This window comes from Haplochromis burtoni, unplaced genomic scaffold (assembly GCF_018398535.1).
Source record: "Haplochromis burtoni strain Fernald_Lab_line unplaced genomic scaffold, NCSU_Asbu1 Contig_459, whole genome shotgun sequence".
NCBI classification, from domain to species: Eukaryota; Metazoa; Chordata; class Actinopteri; order Cichliformes; family Cichlidae; genus Haplochromis; species Haplochromis burtoni.
In genome coordinates this window covers 52342-75573 of record NW_024582820.1, presented here as the reverse complement: position 1 = coordinate 75573, position 23232 = coordinate 52342, and the positions used below count along the sequence as shown (strand labels likewise).

General features: G+C 45.4%; 1 protein-coding gene and 3 non-coding genes across 6 annotated transcripts in view; 2 read left to right on the top strand and 2 right to left on the bottom strand.

Moving 5' to 3' along the window:
- Positions 1-1001: 1001 nt before the first annotated feature.
- LOC102301710 (LIM domain-binding protein 3) overlaps positions 1002-23232 on the bottom strand; it is a 31953-nt gene continuing 9722 nt past the window's right edge. The window contains exons 3-13 of one of the 3 annotated variants that reach the window (XM_042213597.1): positions 18956-19107; positions 16587-16656; positions 15585-15751; positions 9965-10128; positions 9709-9748; positions 4322-4590; positions 3851-4244; positions 3487-3667; positions 3221-3341; positions 2770-2885; positions 1002-2661 (exon numbers count right to left, since the gene is read on the bottom strand). In XM_042213597.1, the coding sequence (XP_042069531.1) occupies positions 2572-2661; positions 2770-2885; positions 3221-3341; positions 3487-3667; positions 3851-4244; positions 4322-4590; positions 9709-9748; positions 9965-10128; positions 15585-15751; positions 16587-16656; positions 18956-19107 (1764 nt within the window). In that variant the 3' untranslated portion in view covers positions 1002-2571. Of the gene's footprint in view, positions 2662-2769; positions 2886-3220; positions 3342-3486; positions 3668-3850; positions 4245-4321; positions 4591-6404; positions 6462-9708; positions 9749-9964; positions 10129-12183; positions 12373-13687; positions 13711-15584; positions 15752-16586; positions 16657-18955; positions 19108-23232 lie in introns of all 3 variants that reach the window. The other 2 variants (XM_005945829.3, XM_005945830.3) reach the window with 2 other exon arrangements.
- trnat-cgu lies at positions 19884-19957 on the top strand. The gene has a single exon. It is a non-coding gene; the product is annotated as a tRNA-Thr (tRNA).
- trnat-agu lies at positions 20292-20365 on the bottom strand. The gene has a single exon. It is a non-coding gene; the product is annotated as a tRNA-Thr (tRNA).
- On the top strand, positions 21519-21592 carry trnat-ugu. The gene has a single exon. It is a non-coding gene; the product is annotated as a tRNA-Thr (tRNA).

Sequence of the window (23232 nt, the reverse complement as noted above, 5' to 3'; positions counted from 1 at the left end):
TCCCCCAAAAACCCGAAGAGGAGAGTCCTGGCCCCTAGCCCTGCCAGTGTAGCAGAAATGATGAGGATGATGATGCAGCAGCAGCCGTTCTTCTCTGCGTGAGTAGCTTATGTTGTTCGTGTGTAATTTACGTTGAGTAGGCTAACCACGTATTACATGCTGAGGATTTTCTATGAGTCTGTTGTGGCCAGTGCGATCCTCTATGCTGTTGCATGCTGGGGGAGCAGGCTGAGGGTCGCAGATGCCAACAGACTTAATAAACTAATCGTAAGGCCAGTAATGTTGTGGGGATGGAGCTGGACCCCTCAAGGTGGTGTCGGAGAGGCGGATGCTGTCCAAGATAAAGACAATGTTGGATAACACCTCCCACCCACTCCATGACATGCTGGTCAGTCACAGGAGCTCGTTCAGTGAGAGACTGAGATTACCGAAAAGCACCACTGAACGACACAGGAAATCATTCCTGCCTGTGGCCATCTCCCTGTACAACGCATCCACTTAACACACTGTTTGCTGCTACAACTACACATGTTTCTTTTCCAACTATTTATTTATGAGTGAAGTATGTATGTGTATATATGTATATATTGTACTATTCTTAGTTAGTGTATTGTCTGTCTTGTCTTAATGTTGGTTTAAAATGGAGCACTGTAACAAAAAATAATTTCCCCCAGGGATCAATAAAGTATTCTGATTCTGATTTCTACATTAATGCATGTAAGGTGAACTAGCAAACATCATCATAGCTACATGCGGCTGTCTTCTTGTTTGATGGCAGATACTCCCTTCACCCTGGCCAAAAAGGCTAAAATGACCAAAGAAAAAGTGGAAAACAGTTAAACATGAGAGGTTTTTGGACAAAGTTTGTGTTTTTTCCATTGTTTAAGCACTGCTTCCAGCCAAGAGTGATACCATATATGCCCCATAGCTGCAGAAAAGGCTAACATTGTTATCTTTTTACAAAAAACAGCTGAACATGAGAGGTTTTTGGACCAATTTTGTGTTCTCCATTCTTTAAGCACCGGTTTGAGCACCGTTTAAGCACCGGCACCGTTTCAAAAGTACCGATTTGGCACCGGTATCGGATAAAACCTAAACGATACCCATCCCTAGCGGAGCCATTGTGTTGTTAACAGTCAGACTAAGGTCATCACATTTACAGTGTAGTTAAAACACACACACACACATAAATCATCATGAAATCAGTACTCAAACTTAACCACGTGATGCCAAACGCTCTGAAACAAACATGAATCAAATAACTAATCATTTGCACGCAGCAGTGACGATATACTAGCGTCTCAATAAAGATCACACTGTCGAATAAATATGAAATTCAAGGTTATTTCTCCCCCCGAAGCACGTGAAGTCGAAGAGCTGTCTCACCTGAGCAGGTTCACCTGAACAAACAAGTCCAAATGCACCTTAGTGCGGCGTGAGAGCAGAAGCACACCTGCACTTGGAGCCCAACAGCTTCTGTGGTCAGTTTAACGTTTCCAGTTTATCTAGACTCCGTCACTCACACAGTATCTCTGTGCGTTTAGATGCGGTTTTCACATTTAAAACATCTGGAGGTTCACCTGCTCAGGCGGGGCCACAGAAACGTGTCACCTGTCGTGTGTTCATGCCCCCAGAGTCGGAGTAGTGACGACAGGTTGCAACGCCAGAAACACTTTTCAGTCTTTTTTATCTCCAATTTGCTGCTGTTTATAGATTTTTCAGCTTCTCTGCAGTCTGTTGTTTCACTTCGTATTGCCTCATAAAAACTTTCATATAATTTTATTTTAGTCTAAAAGGGAAATAAAAATATTAAAGTCGCATTCAAACAGTCAACAGAGGCACATTACCAAAAATAGTCCAAAAATGGTGAGAACAATATCCGCTATACGGAGTCCAGAGAGTGCCACTCTAAAAAGTTTAATTATAATAAATTTGTAATTTCATTCATATGAAATAATTCACAAGTTAACTTGACATTTTAAACACTACAAACCAAGCCAAAAAAAAGTACTAATAAAACTTTATAATAATTTTTATTTCTGACATTTTTTTTCATAAAAATAATAACTTTATCAAAATAATAAAAAAAAACTCTCTTAACCCTCTTAACCCTAAATATCCCACTACTTTAACCCCGTGTTTAAGAGAAAAATAAACATACTTCATACACTCTGTTTTTGATATTTATTAGAAAGAATTTCTTCCTCATATTATAATATTATTATTTAGACTTACTTAAATATCTATTTAATCCTTATTGCATAGCTTAGCCAGTTTAATATTTTTGTTGTTATAAGTTTGATTATTATTATTAAACACTAAAAAATATAATATTTAATTTGGCACCTTGCAGACTCCCTACAGTCACCTGTATTTCTGCAGCTCAGCAGTCTCTCACACACACACACACTTTTTCTGGTAGAAAAATAAACCACAGTACGTGATGCGACGGGTCGGATGGATCTGAAGCAGAATCATCAGGCAGCAGAAATTTGAAATTTGCACAAAAAAAAGAAAAACCCAGCGTTTCCACACATGTTGGTGGTGATGATGAGGCGTGATCCGGCGGGTTTACACGTTGATGGCATGAGCGTGCTTCTTGCACAGAGGTTTATCTTTCTTTGAGTAGAAGGGCTGACCCTCGAGGTTCACGTGGCAGACCTGCAGACGAGAAAACCGGGGTGAAAAACTTCAAACTGACCTCTGCTCCCCTGCATCGAAGATTTAAACAACCGGACCCCCTCAGACCCAGCTGCTCGTGGTCCTTACCGCACAAACAAAGCAGGTATCGTGCCAGGTGTGACCCAGAGCCTCGATGAACTTATCGCCAGCTTCCACTGGGAAGTCGCACCCATGACACTTAGTGCTGAACAGTGCGATGTAATCTGAGCGACACAGAGATAGGAAGTGTTGAAGATGGCAGCCGTGAGTCCAAAAACAGTGAATCATGAAGTACGTAATCCCTGTTAATCTGTTTCACACACTTTGTTCTACTCTTGGATCTTTTTGATGTCACACAGGGCACACAGAAGCTCCACACACTTGTTGTTTGTGGGGGCAGGGCCAATCAAAAGAAAGAGGAGTTAAAATTGAGGGGCTGCACTGAGACTCTGATTAGCAGTTCCTTCTCTGAGCGTGATGCATGTGACAGTTTTTTGCGTCTGCCTGATGTCTGTGCAGCTTTTCTCGCAGCTGTGATGAAGGCGTGGTGTCGGCATACCTTTCTCGCAGTACGGCTCTCCGTCCTCCATGTGGAAGAGGCTGTTTCCAAAGGCTTTCCCACAGGCAGCGCACACAAAGCAGGTGGTGTGCCATGTCTGCCGTAGGGCGTGCATCACTTCCTGCGACATACAGCGTGACAAGATTTAATAAGGTCTAATCAGCCTCTAGTGTCACATATGGGTGGCATTTCAGTGCAAAACTTATGGTTTTATAACATTAAATAAAGGAAAATAAAATCAGAAATGGTGTCTGAAAATTTCTCACCCCCATGATCTTGGTGTTGCAGCGAGCGCAGGTCGGGGCGAAAAACTCCTCGTAGCAGTTCTCACAGTACACGTTGTTCTGTTCCTCCACGAAGCTGACGTCAGCCAGAGACATGTGGCAGTAGTGACAGTTAAACTCCTCGGGGTGCCAGGACCGGCCGAGGGCCACCAGGAATGGACCCCTGCAACAACAGAAGCAGCATTTTAAGTAATTTGATTTTAATTTGCCCTTAAAGTGACATCGTTTCATTAACGTCACTCGTTTTAACCCAAAGGAGGAACCTCAGGAGCAAAATAATAAAGCACCAACAGCTGCAGTTCCTCTGATCTCCACTTGAGGCTCCAGAAGTGTGTCAGTGCGTTACCTGATGACGCTGTTGCAGGCCCCGCATAGAGGCGTGCGACTGCTGGCTGCAAACCTCTCCGCTCTTTGGGCCACGCCTCTGGCCACAGGTGGAAAGGGGGCGGGGCTAGAGGTCATGGGTCCAGGGCTGGGGGTGATGGGGGCGGGGCTGGGAGCTGCATGCCCAGCAGGGGAGGGGTTAGGGATGTACGCTGGTGGGGGAGGGGCGGCCTGGGGCAGTGGCTGCACCTTGATGGTGCCGGAGGTGGTCTTGCCGGGGTCGAACTTATCAGCGAAGTTTGAGTCGGTCACCCACGGGGGTCTGTTGGAGGATGCTGGAGCAGCCAGAAGCGGGGCCGGGGCGGCGGCTGGAGGGCGGTGCTGCGGTGGCACTGCAGCTGGAGCCATAGGTGGTGCTGTGGGTGGAAGAAGTATAAATATGTGCATATAAATATTATATGTGCAAGTTAATATAAACAAAACAGAAACTCACCTGGCTGTGAAGGGTAGATGCAGGCAGTACTGACTACCTTAGGGGGGGCGGAGCCAACAGGGATCTGAATTGAGCTCTGTTGAGTGGGTGGAGCCTGCTGTGTGGGTGGTTGTTGGTACTGCTGTGGCATTGGTTGATACTGCTGTGGGGGCCGAGCTTGTGGAGCTTGCTGCATAGGTGCATGTTGGTATTGCTGTGGTATTGGCTGGTACTGCTGTGGGTGTGGAACTTGTGGCGCCGGCTGCATGGTAGGATGTGCACCGTACTGGCTGGAGAGGGAAAGAAATGTCATTATTACCTATTTAGAATGATTTCCAAATGGTTCTGTCATCAGGTTCAGTTTTGTACTTGGGGGCTCGTCCGGGATTTTTAGTCATAGTGAGCCTCAAGTAGTTAGCCTCAGTGGTAGTTATGGTATTAACTACTTCAGGTCGTACTCAAAAAACTTTAACTAAGCTAAGCATGTTTCGAACCACAAGCTAAGTTAGTCATCAACACTGACTCAAATTGTAATCTCATCAATGGGTGTAAAGATCCTGAAAGATGCGTTTTTCATTGTTGTGTCTGACTTTTAGGCTGTAACACTGTGTTATTAAGAATTTAATGCTTTCTTCTAGCAGTTTCCATCTAATATATGTGGAATTCACTAGATTTACTTTGATAAATATTCCAACATTGAATGAAGTTTTAGCTGATATTATTGATGTCTTTGACATGCTTACATGTTCGTGCATTTCATTAGCTATATCAGATATTTAAGATAAAGATAAAGTTTTGCTGTTGTTACACACACAGTAGAGCTGGGTACATAGGAAATCTTCTGCAGAGCTTAGAGTCAAACAAATACTATATACATGTAGTATTTATATTATGTAGTCATTTATCCATGTGATTAGAGTGGATCAGAAACGCTTTTAAAAACTTTTTAAAACTTAATAGCTCCATCAGTGGAGCTATTAATTTGAACTGCATTTCAGCAATCAATTTAATTTCTAGCTAGCTTTTCTAGAGCACATTTAACTATTTTCACTTTTTTATATATTTATGAATTTTCAGCTAAAAAATGACCCATAACGTTGAACTCTTTCAGCAGTTTTGCCGATTTTAGTGTTAACCATGTGCTTTTCGGGTTTAGGTAACTGTTTCTGCTGGTTTTAAATTTCTCTCTAAACTGTTTAACTAACCTTTCTTCTAATTTTTGTGAATATGGCGGTTAGGGTTAGTCTAGGCTTCCAAGCATCCCCTGAGGTGCAGATACTCACTGTTTTTAAACAGAAACCTCTACAGACCACATTCAGGTTTGGTTGCATCCTGGACTGAGTCAAAAATGCTCTTAAACTGGTTCTAACTGTGAATCGTCATCTGAATATAGATAAGTTGCAGTAAACAGTGATTACAGCCAGGCTGCTGCACTGTTTTATGAATCAAAAATTTAATTTGTGAGAAAAAAGTTGGGCTTTGGAGTGATTCGAATGTTTATGATGTTTTTACACTCTCTGGATGTGCCAATATAATATTGTCACAGACAACAAGCATATAGAAACTAGCATCAACAGCTTGTTTGAGAGAAAGAATAAAATGTTGAGCAGGACAGAAGCACAAAGGGTCCTCTTTCAAGAAGTGTTGACAGGTTTTGGGGTGTAAACCTGCAGTTTTTCTTTCTGGGGGTATCAGTCTCAGGTCTGGGTGTTTAGCAGCAGGTTAGCTGTATCAGACTTACCTGATGTAAACAAGGTTAGTGTTAGGGTAGAGGGCTTCAAACCAAAACTGAATTCAGCTTCATTAACAAACAGCAACAAAAGCTTAAAGGTCCTTCCTTCAGAGGGCGTTAGCAGAGACTCAGCCTGTTATTCAGCTGATGAAACGATGGTGAGGTTACTGACTGTTACTCAGGTGTTACATGATCCGGACAGAACTGCCAGAGTTATGGGTTCAAACACCACCCGTGCACAAAACCCTAACAATCCACTTGTGTGCCGCCAGGAGTTTTAGCTGAAGAAGCCTCCGTTTAAAAGCAGCTGCTGTGTTACTGAGTGCTGTGAAGCCCACGGCCGCGAGCGCACCTGCCCGCAGGGGTTTGTACCTGGAGACTGCAGCTCTGTACTGGAGGCCGAAACCAGCGGCAGGCTGTCTCTTCAGGCTGCGGGCATAGAGACAACAGCAGCAGAGGTCATCCAAACTGAGACGCTATGTCCCCATCCTGACCCCCGCTCTCTCCCCCCTGATGTTACTCAGGTGTGACTCGGATTGACCATCAACCTTTTTCTTTCTGTCTAACAAATAATCAATAATCAAATCAGGACCCAAAGACCCAAAAATAAGAAACTCCATCGCCTTCACCAGACCAACAACGCCACAGACAGAAGATCCTTCAGGAAACTGCCAGACAGCTTAAAGACAGCCGACAGGATGACGTCACCTCGCTGCTTTGGTCTCAGAAACATTGGATCAAATGTCAAAAAGTTTTTTTTCTATTCTGCAAAAACATTTGTACAAAGCACAGAGATCAAACCAGAGGAAACTCTGACACGATCACTCAGATGTGGTTCCTGAAAGACAGTAATGGCTCTGAAGCATGACAACTATGTGGATTTAGTTCAGTGTAACTCCAGCAAATGAAGAAACAACAAAAAGCCGAAAAACAAGCAGATGAAACCCACATGTCAGACTCTGCCTTCAGCACGTGAATGCAACACTGAAACTCTGGGAGCATATATCCTTAAAAAAATCACATCAGCACACAGCAAAGCTTTGGAGAGCCAAGAGGTGATTATTATTTCCTGCTGAGCAAACAGACCCTTTGTCCAGGTTTTTATTTTATTTTACTGAACTCTGTTTTATTCCCCGTGTCCCGTCGTGTGCTGATGTCATGGCTGATCTCAGCTCTTAACCCCTTGATTTTCTTCCTCCTTGCACTCTTTGCAACCTTGTCACTGTGTCTCTTATAATCATCGATGAAGCTGTTTAAGCTGCACAGACCTGCATGAAAAGAAGTCAGCGTAAGCCCAGGTGGATTTAAACACTCTGATTATCTCAGTTTTTTACTCTTGGATCTGGATGATGTCATAGAGGGTGGATATTCCTAATATAGTCATCGCAGATGCCAAAGCCACACCCACCAAACTTGGCCTAAATGCAGGAGGAGGAGCTAAAACAGCTTGTTTCAGACGCAGGATGAACTGTGACTCATGCAAAGCTGCAGAGCTTCTATTTAACAGATTAGCTCTGCTTTAAAGGAACAGAGAGACATCGTAGGACAAACTTTTATTCTGAGAGTGTTTTCCTGCACACGATAGATTATTTTGATTTGTGAAACATGCAAAGCTACTTCAGAAAGGCTTTTAAAAAGCTAATTTATTTGCTTCTACTCAGTTTTTCTTTCCATGGACAGAGGAATAAGACAAAGGATTTTATATTTAGCCAACCAACATGTGTTTGTTAGTCAGAGCCAGTCAGCACTAGTCATTCTACATTAGAGGTGTACGGACACCAGCTCCTTGTTTCAGGCTGAGGACTTTGCTGCACAAAGCCATTCAGATAAATAAGAAATAATTAAAACTTGTGCCAGAATAAGAACACAGATCCTGAGATAAGCAGAATAAACCACCTTTAACTGATAGATTTTTACATTTCCCAGCATGATCGGGATCATGAAGCTGGATTTTGCAGTGAAAAATTTCTTTCTGTGTCTTTGCTTCTCTGCTTTGAGGCTTCCAGCTCAGCCCTGTGAGTCTAATCCAGCTGCTTCCTCCTTGATGACTTACAGCTAAAGAGAAAAAAAGCACACAGTCTCTTTATTGGCGGATAAAAGCTTGACCTCTGCTCCTATTGATTCACGGTGAGTCATTGGATGGCGTATGGACTCTGACGAAGGACAGAGGGGAGCCGGAGCTTTGAGGGGGAGGAGGTTGTATTTCAGTCCAAATTAGGGGGCAGAGATCGATGGTGCATAATGGAGGGTTGATTAAATAAGTGCACGGAGAATAGAAAGCTCCATCCATCAGAGCTGGGACGGGCTGTACGGGTGGGGCGGGGTTGAAAGGTTTGCTCGTCCTCTCGGAGACTCGGCTGTGATGAGATTTCAGACGAGCCGCTGGGGAAACAGGAAGTCATGGAAAACAGACTGAGGGCAGTGACACCTTCAGAGGTCGTCAGCGGACGTTCGGCCCAGCCCTCACCTGCAGCTCACCACACCTGGCTTGTCTGACAGCGCGGACTCTTAGACCGTCCTCGGCCACATAAAGCCCTGTTTAGGACTTCTGAGCCACGGAAGGTTTAAGGTGGTGTAACTGAGATATAAGTAGCCATGTGTCTGCCGTCTGAGGCACCTGATCCCTGAAACCAGCATTAGACCTAAAACTCTTAAACACAGACACTTATTTGCACATGCTAAGTCACAGCAGCCTGTTTAAACTGGGCATGCTCCAAACCTGACAGTCTCAGCTGTTCATGTTTCTGCAGGTGAAATGTGGAGATTTTAACTGCGAGCTGTGAGCTTCACCGCCTATTGATAACCTGATGTCTGCAGAGTCCTGCAGAGTGTCGAGTACCTGCAGGCTGCATACTTTAGTTTGACTGTATGACGTCACACAGGCTGAGAGTAAAAAGTCTGCTTTGTCACGTTTGCGGTTTTTGCTTGACTTTCAGTTTTTTCTGCCTCGGCTAAACGTGACAATAAAGAGCTGGAGGATGACTCTCCTCTGCACACTGATTTTCTCTCTTTAACCAATCAACACCAGTTACCAGTAATCAATAAATAAAGGACCAAAGAGGAGGGGAGTCCCTCGTGGTCCCTTGGCAGTAATCGAAACCTTTCAGCACATCTGAGGACTCTTTGGTGTCTGCGTGGTGTCATGCAGTTGAATCAGTCTGGATGGTGAGGCTTGCTTTAACAGAACCCTGCGACCGGCGCTTAAAGAGGTGCCCCACCAATTTTTTAAATGATGTTTCCTCTGAGCAAATACACACACACATTCTCGTTTTGATATCTCAGTGAGGACATCTATTTGACAGAATCCCTAGCTGCTCACCTCAACCAAAAATGAACCCCAGCCATAACTTAACTGTACCCCTGAGACTAAACCCACACTATGAGCCTCAAAAATGCCTTCAAACCCGTGAGGACGAACACTGTCCCCACAAGGACGTCTAAACAGGTACACACACACACACACACAGTCCGGTGTCCCCTCCTGCTGGTCACATGAGCTCATTACACGTGAGCAGATTCAAAAGGCTTCAGACACCAACCAATCACATCACGTTTACGTATATATCAGAGCCTCAAACAGAGACCGCCTGTGCAGGTGTTCTCATGTCCGGGGCAGATGAGGTCGAGACTACAGGTGAGGGGGTCAGCAGCTGACTACTGGAGCTCTGCTGCCTACCTGCTCCTCTTCACAGCCGCCGCCTCCTCTTCAGTGAGCGCTGTAACAGAAACAGAGGAGAGGGGGCGACACTGAGCACCTGATGATCAGATTTAACTTTAAAATCATTCCCACAGGTAATCGTTTACTCTAATTACACACCTTTGTTTGTATGGAAACATACATGAGTCTGTTCTTGCTTTTATTTGCTGTTTTAAATAATTGAGGACAATACGGGGAAGAGGAAGAGGAGGAAGAGGAGGAAGAGGACACTTACAGGACTCGGTGCCGGTCATGTGGGCCAGGACCTGGAAGGACTTGGACTGCACGTTGGTGCTGCGGCGGCTCCATTCGCTCAGCTCCGGGTCCTTCTCTGTGCTCTGGACGGCCTGATAGACCAGCGAGGCGCTGTCCACGAGGCGGTCCATGACTGGGACAGAACTGGGACCACAGACAGGGGGCGCCGCGTCGCCCACGACCAAAGCAAGTGAAAAATAAAGAGACAGTGAAGCACGAGCTGTGGGCCCAGCAGTGAACGGAAACAAGTTTTCCCTGTTTTGACGTCCTTCTAACCCTGGAATTAAATATCTGATATTTCAAAGGTCACACGAACAAAACGTTATTGAAGGCGTTCGATGGAGCCAAGAGGAAGCCGGACTCGCATGTCTGAGGACGGTTTGTTAGAAAAAGGAACAAACGGAGATAAAACACAGAAAGAGGCTCAGAACATTCAGCTTTGAGTCTCTTTGTGTATCTCGCGTGTTTAATTTGTGCATCTTTGTGACTTTATTCCATCTGTTTTTCTGTCTCTTTTTTTGTCCAGCCCAGGCAGACCTGAACCTTTCTGCTCATTTCTACTTCCTTATTTATGTTCTTTGTCTTGTCCTGCACCTCGCAGCAGCTCATCCTGTTTGACACCAGCTGTTCTGCCTGCTTGCTTCTGATTGGCTCTCTCTTATAAACGGAAACCTCGGCAGGGTTTTTGCAGCTTTGGTCATTTTTCTGAACATCCACCAGTTTGTGCTGTGAAGTCAGTTTCTTCTCTTTCAGGCTGTTTTCAGTCTTTTAATCTTTGTGTGGATGTTCGGGTCTCTTTGTGGTTACAGATGCTAACATTAAAAACTATTAATGACACCATTGTGTTGTTTTCCATCTTTCTGAGGTTTTTTTTAGTAGCTTGAAATCTTTTGTTGTTCTTTAAGCCCCCTCTACCTGCAGTGCACCTGTATTTGGCTCCGCCCTGCAGGACTGCAGCCTGTCGGCTGGTTCTGGTGACACGTGTCATGTTTCTGTCTTGTGTTTGATGTTTGATCTTTCAAAGCTTTAACACAACTCAGGGGAACCAAAGCTTTTACTGGCTCTCAGTGAAGGACGCACGGTGAGGGAGGAGGAGGATATCATACTGGACTGTAATTGGTTTTCCAGAGATGCCCCCTCCTGTACAGATGAGTAGTTTTATTCAGGCTTATATTTCAATAAGAGCGGCTTTATCGGGGTCTAAAATGAAAGAGGCTGAAATAAAGAATGGGCATGGAGACCTTTGGAGGGGGACAGTACACAGCGACAGCGCTACATCTCAGAGGAAGAGCAGGCGAGGAAGACACCACCAAAAACACAGCAGTAACATGACGTTATCAGCAGTTTCTGACAAATCAGTGCGACTGAGCTGGAAATGCATTCGGCAACAAGACGATAGGTAACAGGGTCAAACGTGATCATGAGCGAAGAAATTGGGATGACCTGCTCAGACAGAGGGAACGTCTCTCTGGGGGACATTTGACTCGGACTGGTCCACCTCATACGGACCGACTCCCACAGCACACCCGAGGCTTCAGCCACACAACACACAACGCACAAAAAAACAGGATCCCAGAGCAGCCCGAACCAAAAATTCTGCTTTCTGATATCACGGAAACCTTAGCAGTTCCTCGAAGCCACCACAGAAGAAGTCACCCTCTCCCCACATGTGCACAAACAGGCAGCACAATATTGCAGCACCAAAATCATCACCACCAGTGTCAGCGATGAGCCGGACGTGAAGCGGGCTGAGACCAAAGAGGACGGACAGAAAGGAGAGGACAGGTGGAGGACACTTAAATAGAGTAAAGAGAAGAAAAGGGAGGAAGAGGCGACGAAGGGAAAAAGACAAAAACAACAAATGAAAAGTGATTTCTCATCAAGAAATATCTGTGGGTTGAGTACTCGAAGCATCAGCCTGTAAACTGAACGCTGCTGCCTGCAACACATCCACGTGTTAGAAAACTACAAATATGGATGATCAGCCCTCAGCAGGACTGATAGTAACTGTGTTAGTCATTACCCAGGTGGTGTTGTGGCTTTTGATGCTGAAAGTGTAAAAAACTGGTGGCAGGGTTGAGGGGTGCACGTGGGTACAGAAGAGGAAGATGAGGATGTCAGGAGGAAGAATTAGAGATAAAGTCAACGTAGAAAGAGGGAAGGAGGACGTGGAGAGGGAGGAGGAGGTGGTGTTCATACCCAGCGTCGTGGCCCTTGGTCTGTGTTTGTCCCGCGATGGCGTCCATGATGGAGTCCTGTGAATACATACTGATGGGCGTGTTGTACTGGGCGTGGATGATGGTGGCCTTACCGCCGGGGCCTTTTACTTCAATGGGCTTGCTGGTGGAGAGGGCGGAGTCCATCAGCACGCTGGGATTGAAGCCAGCACTGTCGGGTGGGGAAGAGGAGGGGAAAAGGTGGAGATAAAGGAGGCGATGGAGGGACGGAGGTGAGGCGTGTGGGTGAAGGTGATGGGTTTGTCATGCTCACAGCAGACGGACTAGTGAGGCTAAAGTTTTCAGGCTAAAGCTGAATGTTTCCAACAGAACCTCCATTTCAGGTGGAAACCCCACCCACAGCATCACGACAGACTACAGAAAACTCTGAGTGGCGTACCACAGCGATCCGTTCTCCGCCCACTCAGACTCAAAAATTATGCCGACTTTGATTCATTTGATTACATGTAAAAAATGTATGTTGTAAAACAGATTCCATTAAATATAAATTAGATTTGTGTGATTGAGGTTCACAGGATTAACTGTTAATACCAAGCATTAATTAATTAATTTGAACAAAAGAACCTTTGATTTAATAGATTTCATCTGCATTTTATTTACAAGTCTGCTTCACATTCATGAGGGTGAAGAATTTAAAACCCACAGATAACAAACATAATTATATAGTTAATCTAACTGATAACAGAGCTCGTGCATACAGGTGGATTAAGCAGCTGTCACATGAACTCTGGTGACCGTCTAATAAATTCGTGCCACACTGCAGATGCTGAACCATTAGATGAATCTACCTCAAAGATTGTTGCTGCAAAACGCTGATAAAAATACTAAATTTAACCCTTTTTTCTGCAAATGTTGGACTTCCAAAGGACACACTGGACACAAGCTGAAACCTCTCCTATAAAATTAGGTCATTTTTTTTGTGGGTAATAAATACAACATGAGCGATGGTCTTTACAGCTGCAGAGAAAAAGGAAAAGTCTTATTTCCACTTCAACAAAACCCAAACTGGTTTCTGCACATTGGTTAGAAACGACTGACGATGCTTTAAATTTCATGCTTGAAATATTCGCATGCGTCCACCGCAAAACGTCACAGCAGCTCATTTAGGCAGTGCGTCAAACCATGACCTTTAATCCCAGAACACCAACGTATCAGAGCAGGAACACAGCTGACATTTAGTCCACTTCACTGCTGCACAAAAACAACCTGAAGGCTGAAGCTTCTCACACTCTAGCAGGCTTTTATTCTGAAAACTTTCCTGTAGAGTTGCCTCAGAAAAACACCAAATAATGAAAAAACCACAGAAAGCAAAATGCATCATGCAGCCAGCTGTTCCGCAATTTCAGTTTGCATGGATAATTTTGAAATAGAGTCTGTAAAGCTGCAGGACCGCACTCGCCATCGCCCCACGCCATGCCTTAAACAAACACACATCCAAGATGCATTCAGCTGCAGAGGATACTAACGGTGGAGCGGCGGGGGGGAAAACCTTGCTTGACCAACAGCAGGGACAGAAGAGAGGACGAACACGTGGAAGGACAAAGGAGGGAAGACAGAGGAGAATATGATGTTAGAAAACATATTCAGCATCATTCACTGTCCATCAGAGGTCAGAGGTCACATCCTCTGTTGGCTGCTGTGACGTCCGCTCTGCGAGTGAAGAGGAAGATTTAATCACAGCCCCACAGCCCCACAGATCCCACAGATCCCACAGATCCCAGCTTCAGGGCATGGAGCCTGAGGCAGACTTTGCTAGGGTCACGTGTCTTCTGGACATTTTTTAAAGTTTCTTTGTTTTGGTCTTCTCTTATTCTGTCTTGTCATCACAGATACATAATTATGCATAATGTTATTTATCTGTTTACCTTTTCTTAATTTACGATTCTAATTCTTTGGATTATGATGTATTTTTCTTCTTATTGCTCCTCTTCTCATTAACAGCAGTGGTGATATTATTATTATTGCTATCAGTAATATTAGTAGAAATAATAACCAGGGGTGTGCATACTTAAGTGTAAACCTATTTATGGAAGTGCAGGAACGTATCAACGTTAACTTTGAGACGAGCTACTGTACATGATTAATATAACATGTGCGGAAAAAACACATAAATGGTGAGTTTCATCTAAGAAGAGTCAGCGACATATGTGCATATGGTATGATAATTACAGCAGGATCATTATTATTATGTGTGTGTGTGTGTGTGTGTGTGTGTGTGTGTGTGTGTGTGTGTGTGTGTGTGTGTCCAGAGGGTCCCTGACCTTTACAAAGCAGCCAAACAAACTAACAGGTGTTTGGGCTCGGTGACGGAGTAACTGAATCACATTATTAATGGCGCGCGTGTGTCCGTGTGTGTGTGTGTGTGTGTGTGTGTGTGTGTGTTTATACGTGTTCGTGACTGTAAACACACACCTCCACTGCAGCTGCAGCTGATGCAGAAGTGTTTGGATCGGCCGGCTCATTGCACCTTTTTCTGTAAAGTAACGTGTGACGTGACGCTCTTCTGCTCCCAGCTTAGAAACAGTCACTGACATCGCAGCACAACACAAACTCCACATAAGGTCAAAGGCTAACGCTGAGGTGGCCTAACTCATGATTTACATAGAGACAACATTACACAGCAATCTAAGGTTAGCCAGCTAGCTGTAACTTAGCTGCACAGCACGTATCTGAGCTCCATCGCGTCCAGGTCAGCTGTTCATATTTGCAAATGCACATTGTTGCAGTGGCCTGCAGTTTGCATGGGAGACGCCAGCTTGTCTGCAAACACTTGCCAAGTACAATCTGAGAGGTGGACCTCTTTCAGGGTATGAAAACATCAAGTCCGCATTGAGAACATTAGTAAGTTTTAGAGTAAGTGTGGTGTGTGTATGGGTGGAGCTGCAGTTTAACATGTTTTTTTTAGGACACGTGACAGCATCACTGATTTGGTTTCACTTTTATGACACTGAAGGTTCAGATGCACTCATGTTTCTCCTCTTTGGAGTCAAAGGTCAAAGGTTACTGAGATTACTGCAAGGTTAACATGAACCTATAGTATAAAAAGTCCTCTTGAAGGGGGCGGAGCTAAAACAGCTTGACCTATAGGCTGAGCAGAAGCCCAGTATCAGATAAAGAAGGATTATTTCAAACTGTGAATCATGCAGAGCTGCTGAACGAGAATCCAGGACTATAAATGTAGAAATGAGCAGAATGGGTCCACGTGAATTATTTTGTATGAACCGAGACACCGGAGACAGCAGTTACTGGTACCGCACCAAACAGGAAACGTATTTTTCTTCCTCTTTGAACCATCTTTGAATCTGTTTCTGCTTCTTGACCTCTCATCAAACATGTCGCCGGGCTTCTAACGCCTCCACCTACCCCGCAGGTCGACCCGCCTGCATCGCGGCCATCTCCCTAAGAGTTTCCTCTGAGTACAGGCCAATGGGGGAGTTATACTGCCTCCTCTGAGCGGGGCTGACCGCCGCCGCACGCCCCCCGGGAGAGTCTGCCTCTGCAGGCCCGGAGGAGGTACTGCGGCCGTTTACCTGCACCGATGGAGGCGTCAGGAAGGGGGAGGAGACAGGAAGGAGAGGGAGCAGAGCACACGCTTAAAAGACGATATATTTTTTTAATCAAGGTGCTGTTATTCTAACCATGGAATCCTTTCAGTATAAAAGCCTGAAAGCATAAAGTGACTGAGAAAATCATCAAAAAGAAAAAATAAATAATTATTGTGAAAATAAATAAACTGACCAAATACATTCCTTTCATTTTAAGTTAATCTGTTGGATCACTTATCATCACTGCTGGAAATCTCTTAACTTAAACAGGAAATGAAATTCATCATGACTGCTCCTGTTTTCCTGCATTTTTGTTTTTGCACAAAACATTTTTGAGGTGCTGAGTTTGGCCTTTCTTGCATTTTTTTCCTGCAGCCACCAGGGGGCAGCAGCCGTATACGTTTCTCCAAAATACCTTTATCTGGTGTGTGTGTGTGTGTTTGTGTGTGTGTGTATTTGTGTGTGTGTGTGTGTATGTGTGAGTGAGAGTGGAGAAAGTGTGTGTGTGTGTGTGTGTGTGTGTGTGGGGGGGGGGGGGGGGGGGGGGGGTTGTTTTCACTGTAGACAAAAATAACCAGTGCTGCACAAATACAGGACAAAGATTAAAAATATAAATAGTCACTGCAGACTAAAATGATCCAATGCATAAATTAATGACTAAGTTACTTCAGTATGAGGAAACCTGTATGCGTGCATTACAGCGTTGTTACTTCTCTGTAATCATTGTACCCTGCCAGATATGCCGACAAAACAAAGGTGAAGCAAATTCATCCTGTTGAAGAATAAAATAATGATTTTGATGCATTATGGGTTCATTTACCTGCTGGTGAGGGACGACGGGAATCGTGGCGTCCATTCTCGGTGCCGCCATCGGAATCGGACGCTTCGACCTGCACGGAGAAAAGAAAGAGAGGCATTGACGCTCGCATCGTGAAATGAAAGGAGGGCAGCTTATCTAAGAGAGAGAAGATGAAAATGAAACGTGAAGGTTTTAATTCTCGTGCGTTCCTCTGAATATTTGTGCCTCGTAGAAACGACCGTAAAGTCTGGTTTTCATCAATCATCTGCATTCTGACAGATTAACAGTGTAGTCTGTCAGAGCGGCAGCGGGACAGCGTCCATCCAGCAGGTTTAATAATCAAAAACAAACTGAAACCACCGTGTGATGAAACGTCTAAGCAGGACTTTTACAAATCACTTTACTTGTGGCTATTATAGAAAAAACATCAGCAGCAGGAAAAGCTTCAATTTCTCCAGAGAAAATAATAAAAGCAGGTCAGATGTTAAAGCAGACTGACGACAGAAAACAGGAAAATTTAAGTCGGATAAAATTGCAGCAAATGGAAGAAAAGGTGAAAGTAAGGGCACAAAACCAAAAAAAGTCGGCTCCAAATGCTCGCCTCAAGAAATGAAAGACAAGGTCTGAGAGCTGCGATGAGAATGAACACAAAGAGAACGTCTGCTCTGAAGAGTAATGAAGCTTCCTGCTGCAGGCCACAGGGCCAACCACAGCCTCACTGTTTCCAGCCTGACCCGCCGTCAGGGGAAATTTCTTTTACTCCACTCAGCACTGTCGCCTGTTCAGCAGCTCTCAGTTCATATTCAAGATTCAGAGACTTCACCTGACAGTGGATCACTATAGGAACACCAGGAGGTGAAAAAAAGTCATCAGGGGTGGGGAACTCCAGGCCTCGAAGGCTGGTGTGAGACCTCAACCTGTCTTGAAGTTCTCCAGAGGCCTGGTAATGAACTAGTCATGTGATTCAGGTGTGCTGACCCAGGGTGAGATCTAAAACCTGCAGGACACCGGCCCTCGAGGCCTGGAGTTCCCCACCCCTGTCCTACATGTTGGCAGCTTTAGCTGCTAGCTGCCTGCTAGGCTTTGCCTTAGCTAACAGGAGTCCTTGAACTGGACCTCTGCACCATGTCTGTGCTGTTGGAGTGGGGCGTAGCTGGGTAACGCATCTGTCTTCTAAACAGAAGATACCATAACCAGGCTCAGGGAGGGGCGGGGCCATCTGAAAGCAGCAGGGGGCGACTCCTGTGGTCGAGAAAAGAAGCAAAATGATGTTTTCGGTCCCATTAGAATAAAAGAGAATCAAACAGGATGTTATGATGACGATAAGGTTGTGGTTATCTTCAGTGTACGGTCTTCTGAGGTTTTTATCTCACCCTCTGTCTCTTCACAGGTTCGTTACGGTCGTTTTGTTCTGGTGGGAAAAGGAAAATGACCCCGATATGAAAACTTGAGTGAAGTCAGTTTATTGTGAGCGGTCCGCCTCATCAGTCGATACAGCTCGAGGGTGAGCGGGGGTTAACAATGATTTCCTGGCCTGTTTCCACCGCTACATCACAAGCTTGAATTCACACCAGCAAAACATTTAAAACAACAATAGGAAAGAAAAACGGCGTCTCTTCATCCTGAGCTGAGCGTCTTATCTTCATCACCCTGAGGCTCCGTGGTTATGAGAGACCGCAGGAAGCGCTTTGTGGACCAACATTCATTTCCCCTCTCAGCTGTCAGACGTCTTCATGCCACAAAGAGACGTAAACGTAATGGCTGAAAGGAGGAAATGATCCAAGCGCAAAGGATGCAGCAGACTGAGGGAAATCCCAAAATCCACAACCTTCATTCCAGGCAGTGGCCGTGCGCTTCAACCCAACATCGCACACAGGACAACAGGATCAAAACATCTAACCCGGAAAACCCGAAGAACTAAAAGAACGAAAAGAAACTTCACAAACTACATTTCAGACAGACGATGAGCTGAGGCGGTGCACGGAGGCTTAATATCACACAAAGAAGGATTATTTTGAACTGTGAATCATGCAAAGCTGTCGCAGGAGATTGTGAGGATAAAATATGGAGGTGCAGATGAGCAGAACCTGTCCACTTTAAACCCAACAGGACTTTTTGTTTATGATATCTGACCAGTTTTTCTGCAGAGTGAATAACGAATGCAAAAAACACAGAATCATAAAAACCGTCAGACACCTTCAGATCTTCTGACGCCCCAAACGAGTTATTACCAATCAATGTGACCTCAGAGACTGGCAGGTGTAACTGTCACCTGTGTGGGGCCTAAAAGGTTTACGTTTTCACATCAACATCTGAGCTCCAGACAGCAGGAGGACAAACAGGAAGCTGTTACAGACAGGAAGTGTGAGCAGGGAGGAGTCGGTTCTTACTTGGACATGGTGAGTGCCAGGTTGTAGTTTGCCATCTTGATTTTGTTCTGGGCCTCCAGGTGAGTCATCCCCTCGGTGCTGACGCCATCGATGGCGACGATGACATCACCCTGCATCAGGTTGCCCTGCGCCGCCTTGCTGCCTGGAGAGATCTGTCCAAACACAGAGACGACCACGTGTGAGTCACCTTTCACAGGTCAGCGCGCACTCGTTCATCCTGAAATGGTTTTCCACGAAACAATCCATGAAATGGGAAAAGATTTAATCAGCTTTAAAACGTCTGCACAACCTAATCTGGACACGTTACAGAAACAGCGCGTCAGCAGGGTGAGGCCTCAACTTTCACGCTTCAGTTTCTCAGAGGAAAACACGAGAGGAGCTTTTCACAGAGCTGGAAGACGTTTCGATGTTAGACAGAAAAACAGACGTTCCTGCTCTCATGAGTTAGCTGTGAGGTTTTAAAGAGAGAAGCAAACCACTCCTCATCACCAGGATTTGGCATTTTGAACCATCCACATGAAGCCCCACAGTGACGTCATCAGTTCTTTATGTAAGAGCACTTTGGCATCTGCTTGGAACCACACTGTGGGACAGCCACCATTGAGGACACCAAGTCGCATTTTTGTATTTTTGTGTTGAAAGTTCATCCCTGAGAAGTTTCAGGTTGCTCTACACACCAACAGAAAGTGCCCTCCTGTGGTTAACACTTGAAAAAACTTTATTTGGTGGGGGGTTGACTTTAAATTCAGTCTGGGAACAGAAGAAGACGCTAACAGTGACACTGTTCCTGGACACTTTGGGGTTCTGGATCTTTAATACATTCCAATTCAATTTCATTTTTATCTCCAAATCACAGCAGCAGTTACCTCGAGGTGCTTTAGATTGTAAGTTAGCAATAATACAGAGAAACCCCAAACCTCAGTCCCAAGGCGCTGTGGCTTAGCTGGTCAAAGCGCCTGTTTCGTAAACAGGAGATCCTGGGTTCAAATCCCTGCAGTGCCTTTTAGTACACCTTTATTACTTCCCCCTTTAATCAGGGCTAAGATCCATTGGACTTCATGTGACCCTAACAATTGACATCATGCGGGAGGCTGTATGTGGTCCTCCTGGTGACTGCAGGGATGCACGCATTCAGAGGAAGGTTGCTACAAAACAACAGCCTTTTACCATTTTTTGATAGATGTGTACGATAAGCTAGCATTCTGAGCGTGTTTATAAAATGCTGACCTGCAAGTCGAGACCAAGTGTAAAATCATAATTTATTAGAAAGTGAGACTTTGGATTCCTGCTGAAAGGAAACGCTACAAAAACACAGCTGCTGTGTGAGACGCCAAACAGGCACTGCTGGGATTTGAACCCAGGACCTCCTGTTTACTAGACAGGGGCTTTAACCAGCTGAGCCACAGCGCCTCCTGCATGCAATCCTTTCCTGTATCTCACACTGTGATATGTGGAAGCTGTCCAATCGGGCCTCTTGTCTGTGCTCCATGCCTGGTTGAAGAGGAGCTCACGATGGTGCCCTGATCATGTGATGTCTCACATCATCAACAGTGGCTCAACGATTTTCAGGAGCGCCTCCAAGGGGGACGGCCCCCTCTGGGGACGGCCCCCTCTGGGGACGGCCCCCTCTGGGGGGTTTTCACCTGTTTTAGAAGTGAAGAGTTTCTAAATGTGAACATCTCACGGACAGAAGAAGTCCAGCTGCCGTCGGTTCAGGCTCTCCAGACCAGCATGGATGACCTCTGGCTGCTGTTGCTGTCCATGGTGCTGAAATGATGCTACTGATATTATTAATTATTTCTATATGATATTATTTGAGTAAGAGAGAGAATATGAGATGGTCCCAAAATGGTCCGTCACCCAGGGCGTCTCACCGAGACGCTACGCCTGTTTGTCAAACATCAGGGTGGAGCGGATCAGGGGCATTTTGCAACCTTGCAGCTATACCCACATGGCAGGATTTATGTTCCAGCTCCCCTTTAAACCTCTTACTGGTGATGAGGTGAGAGCCTCCAGTAGTTACTGAGCACAGGGACTGAGCTCGTGGTGGTATCACCGGAGTTTATTAATCAAATACAGAGCAGGAGGATGGAAAAATCAATGGAGGAATATGAAGTGTGAGAGTTGGCTGGAGGATCCTCCATCAGCTTGTTGGATGTGACCCAGCACCCTGCTTCATCCTGCAGCTCTGATCCAATCTTTGTCCAAAAGGATGGCGTGGTTGGTGCACAAATACATGGTTACCATCATTATCTTCTCTCCATGCAGTGTACCATTACTGAGAGCACATCTACCCTCAGACGAGCTTCGCTGCTTTGTCTCTGAGCAGTGCAGGGCTGGGACGGCAGAGTCCTGCGAAGATGACAAGCTCGACATCGTTACGGCTCGCTCTGTCCTCCCGAACCTCAGAAGCCTGCAGAAGCTCAGACTAGTCTAATCTCAGTGTTTTCACACACACACCATCTTAACTGATTCAAGGGAGGAACCTTGTTTAAAAAGACCAGCGGCCCAATCGGGGGACCATCGGAGTTCTTTAAGAACAGATAATCGGGGTTCTGGCTGAGGCGCTGTGGCTTAGCTGGTCAAAGCATCTGCCTTGTAAATAGGAGATCCTGGGTTCAAATCCCAGCAGTGTTTTCATATCAATGAAATTAAAGTTTAACTTATCTGACTTCACTGAACCTGCTGATTTAATCGGTTCAGACAATCAAGGCGTGACAGAGAAATGGAAGATGGGTCAATAAACACAAGCAGCAGGACGACTGTCAGCTGTTTAGTCCTCGGTGATTCACGAATATGATGCCAAACTTGGCTGGTTTGCTGCTCTGAGTCAAAGGAAAACCACAGATGGAGTTAAATGGCATGAAGCACATGGATGCACGGCTGTGATTTGAATCCAGGATCTCCTGTTTACAAGGCAAGCACATTAACCTGTTAAGCTACAGCACCTGCTATGAGAAGCTAAAGCTAACATATTTGCTGCTTCTTTAACCAGGTTAAACAATGTTATTATAACTAGGTGATCATATGGTTCAACATCCATCACAGGTCATCAATGGCTGTTCAGTTTTCTCACCAAAGCTGGAATCATTATTTTATACTTAGATGCTCTTCATTATCAGACTTTAATAAAAGAGGCTGATGGAAGGGCTGCTCTCAACATGAGGTGAGATTTAATCTGGGGGAGAGAACCAGTGTTTCTTATATGTGGGGGTGGAAACTTCCACAGCCTGGGAGCAGAGCTTTCGGGTGGTCTGTGCTGGTAGGAGGGGGTCTGGTAATAATGGGGCCAGCAGAGTTTTGAACCAGTTGAAGCTGATGGAGGGATTTTTGGGGGAGACCGTGCAAGAGAGAATTACAACAGTCAAGGCGGGAGGTAACGAGACCGTGGACAAGAATGGACGCAGACTGGGTGGAAAGAGAAGGACGTGTTAATGTTGCGTAGATGGAAACAGGCAGAACAGCTGAGATTACTGATGGGAGAGTGAACTGTGATGACATCAAGGCTCTGAGGTGAGGGGAAAACTGTGGAGTTAGTGAGAAATGGTTTGCCTTCACTAGGTTGGATTTAGTGCCAATAAAAAGGATTTCAGTTTTATCCTCATTGAGCTTAAGAAAATTAGAGATGAACATCCATGAACCTGGAGGAGGTTAATGGATGTAGTGATGGAGGAGGATGCTAGGTTAGGAGATGATGTGCTCTACAGAGACCTGAGGGAAGCAGCTGTAAGAAGGAACTGAAGGAAATCTTCAGCAAAAGCAGGAAGGAGGAGGTATGTAGGTCCGCAGGTCAGAGCACCTGCATGTAAACAGGTGCTCTGACCTGCTGGGTTCAAGTCCCAGCAGTGCCTGAAGGAGCTTTTTCTACATTTTTCACTGCGACATCACCCTGATGATCTGGCTGTAGGAGCTGTCGGCCTCTCTCATCCAAACGTTTGTTTGCTGCTTTCAGCTTTTCTCGTCACGGCCGAGCTGCAACAATGTGAGGCCTGTCCAGGCGGCAGAGTGGCCTAGTTTCACTGGGAGCTGACCTACATACACACACACACGCACGGACACACACACAGATACACGTTAGGGGTGTCCGAAGTGAGATGACATCAGAGGAGGCGGGTCTCCTTCTCTTTATGGTCGCTCGTCTCCTCTCTGGACAAGAAAGAGTTAGAACTGAGGCTCTGGACTTTCTCTGACAGCAGCGACATGAGCTGAGAAAGCAGAGATAAGACGTGTGTGTGTGTGTGTGTGTGTGTGTGTGTGTGTGTGTGTGTGTGTGTGTG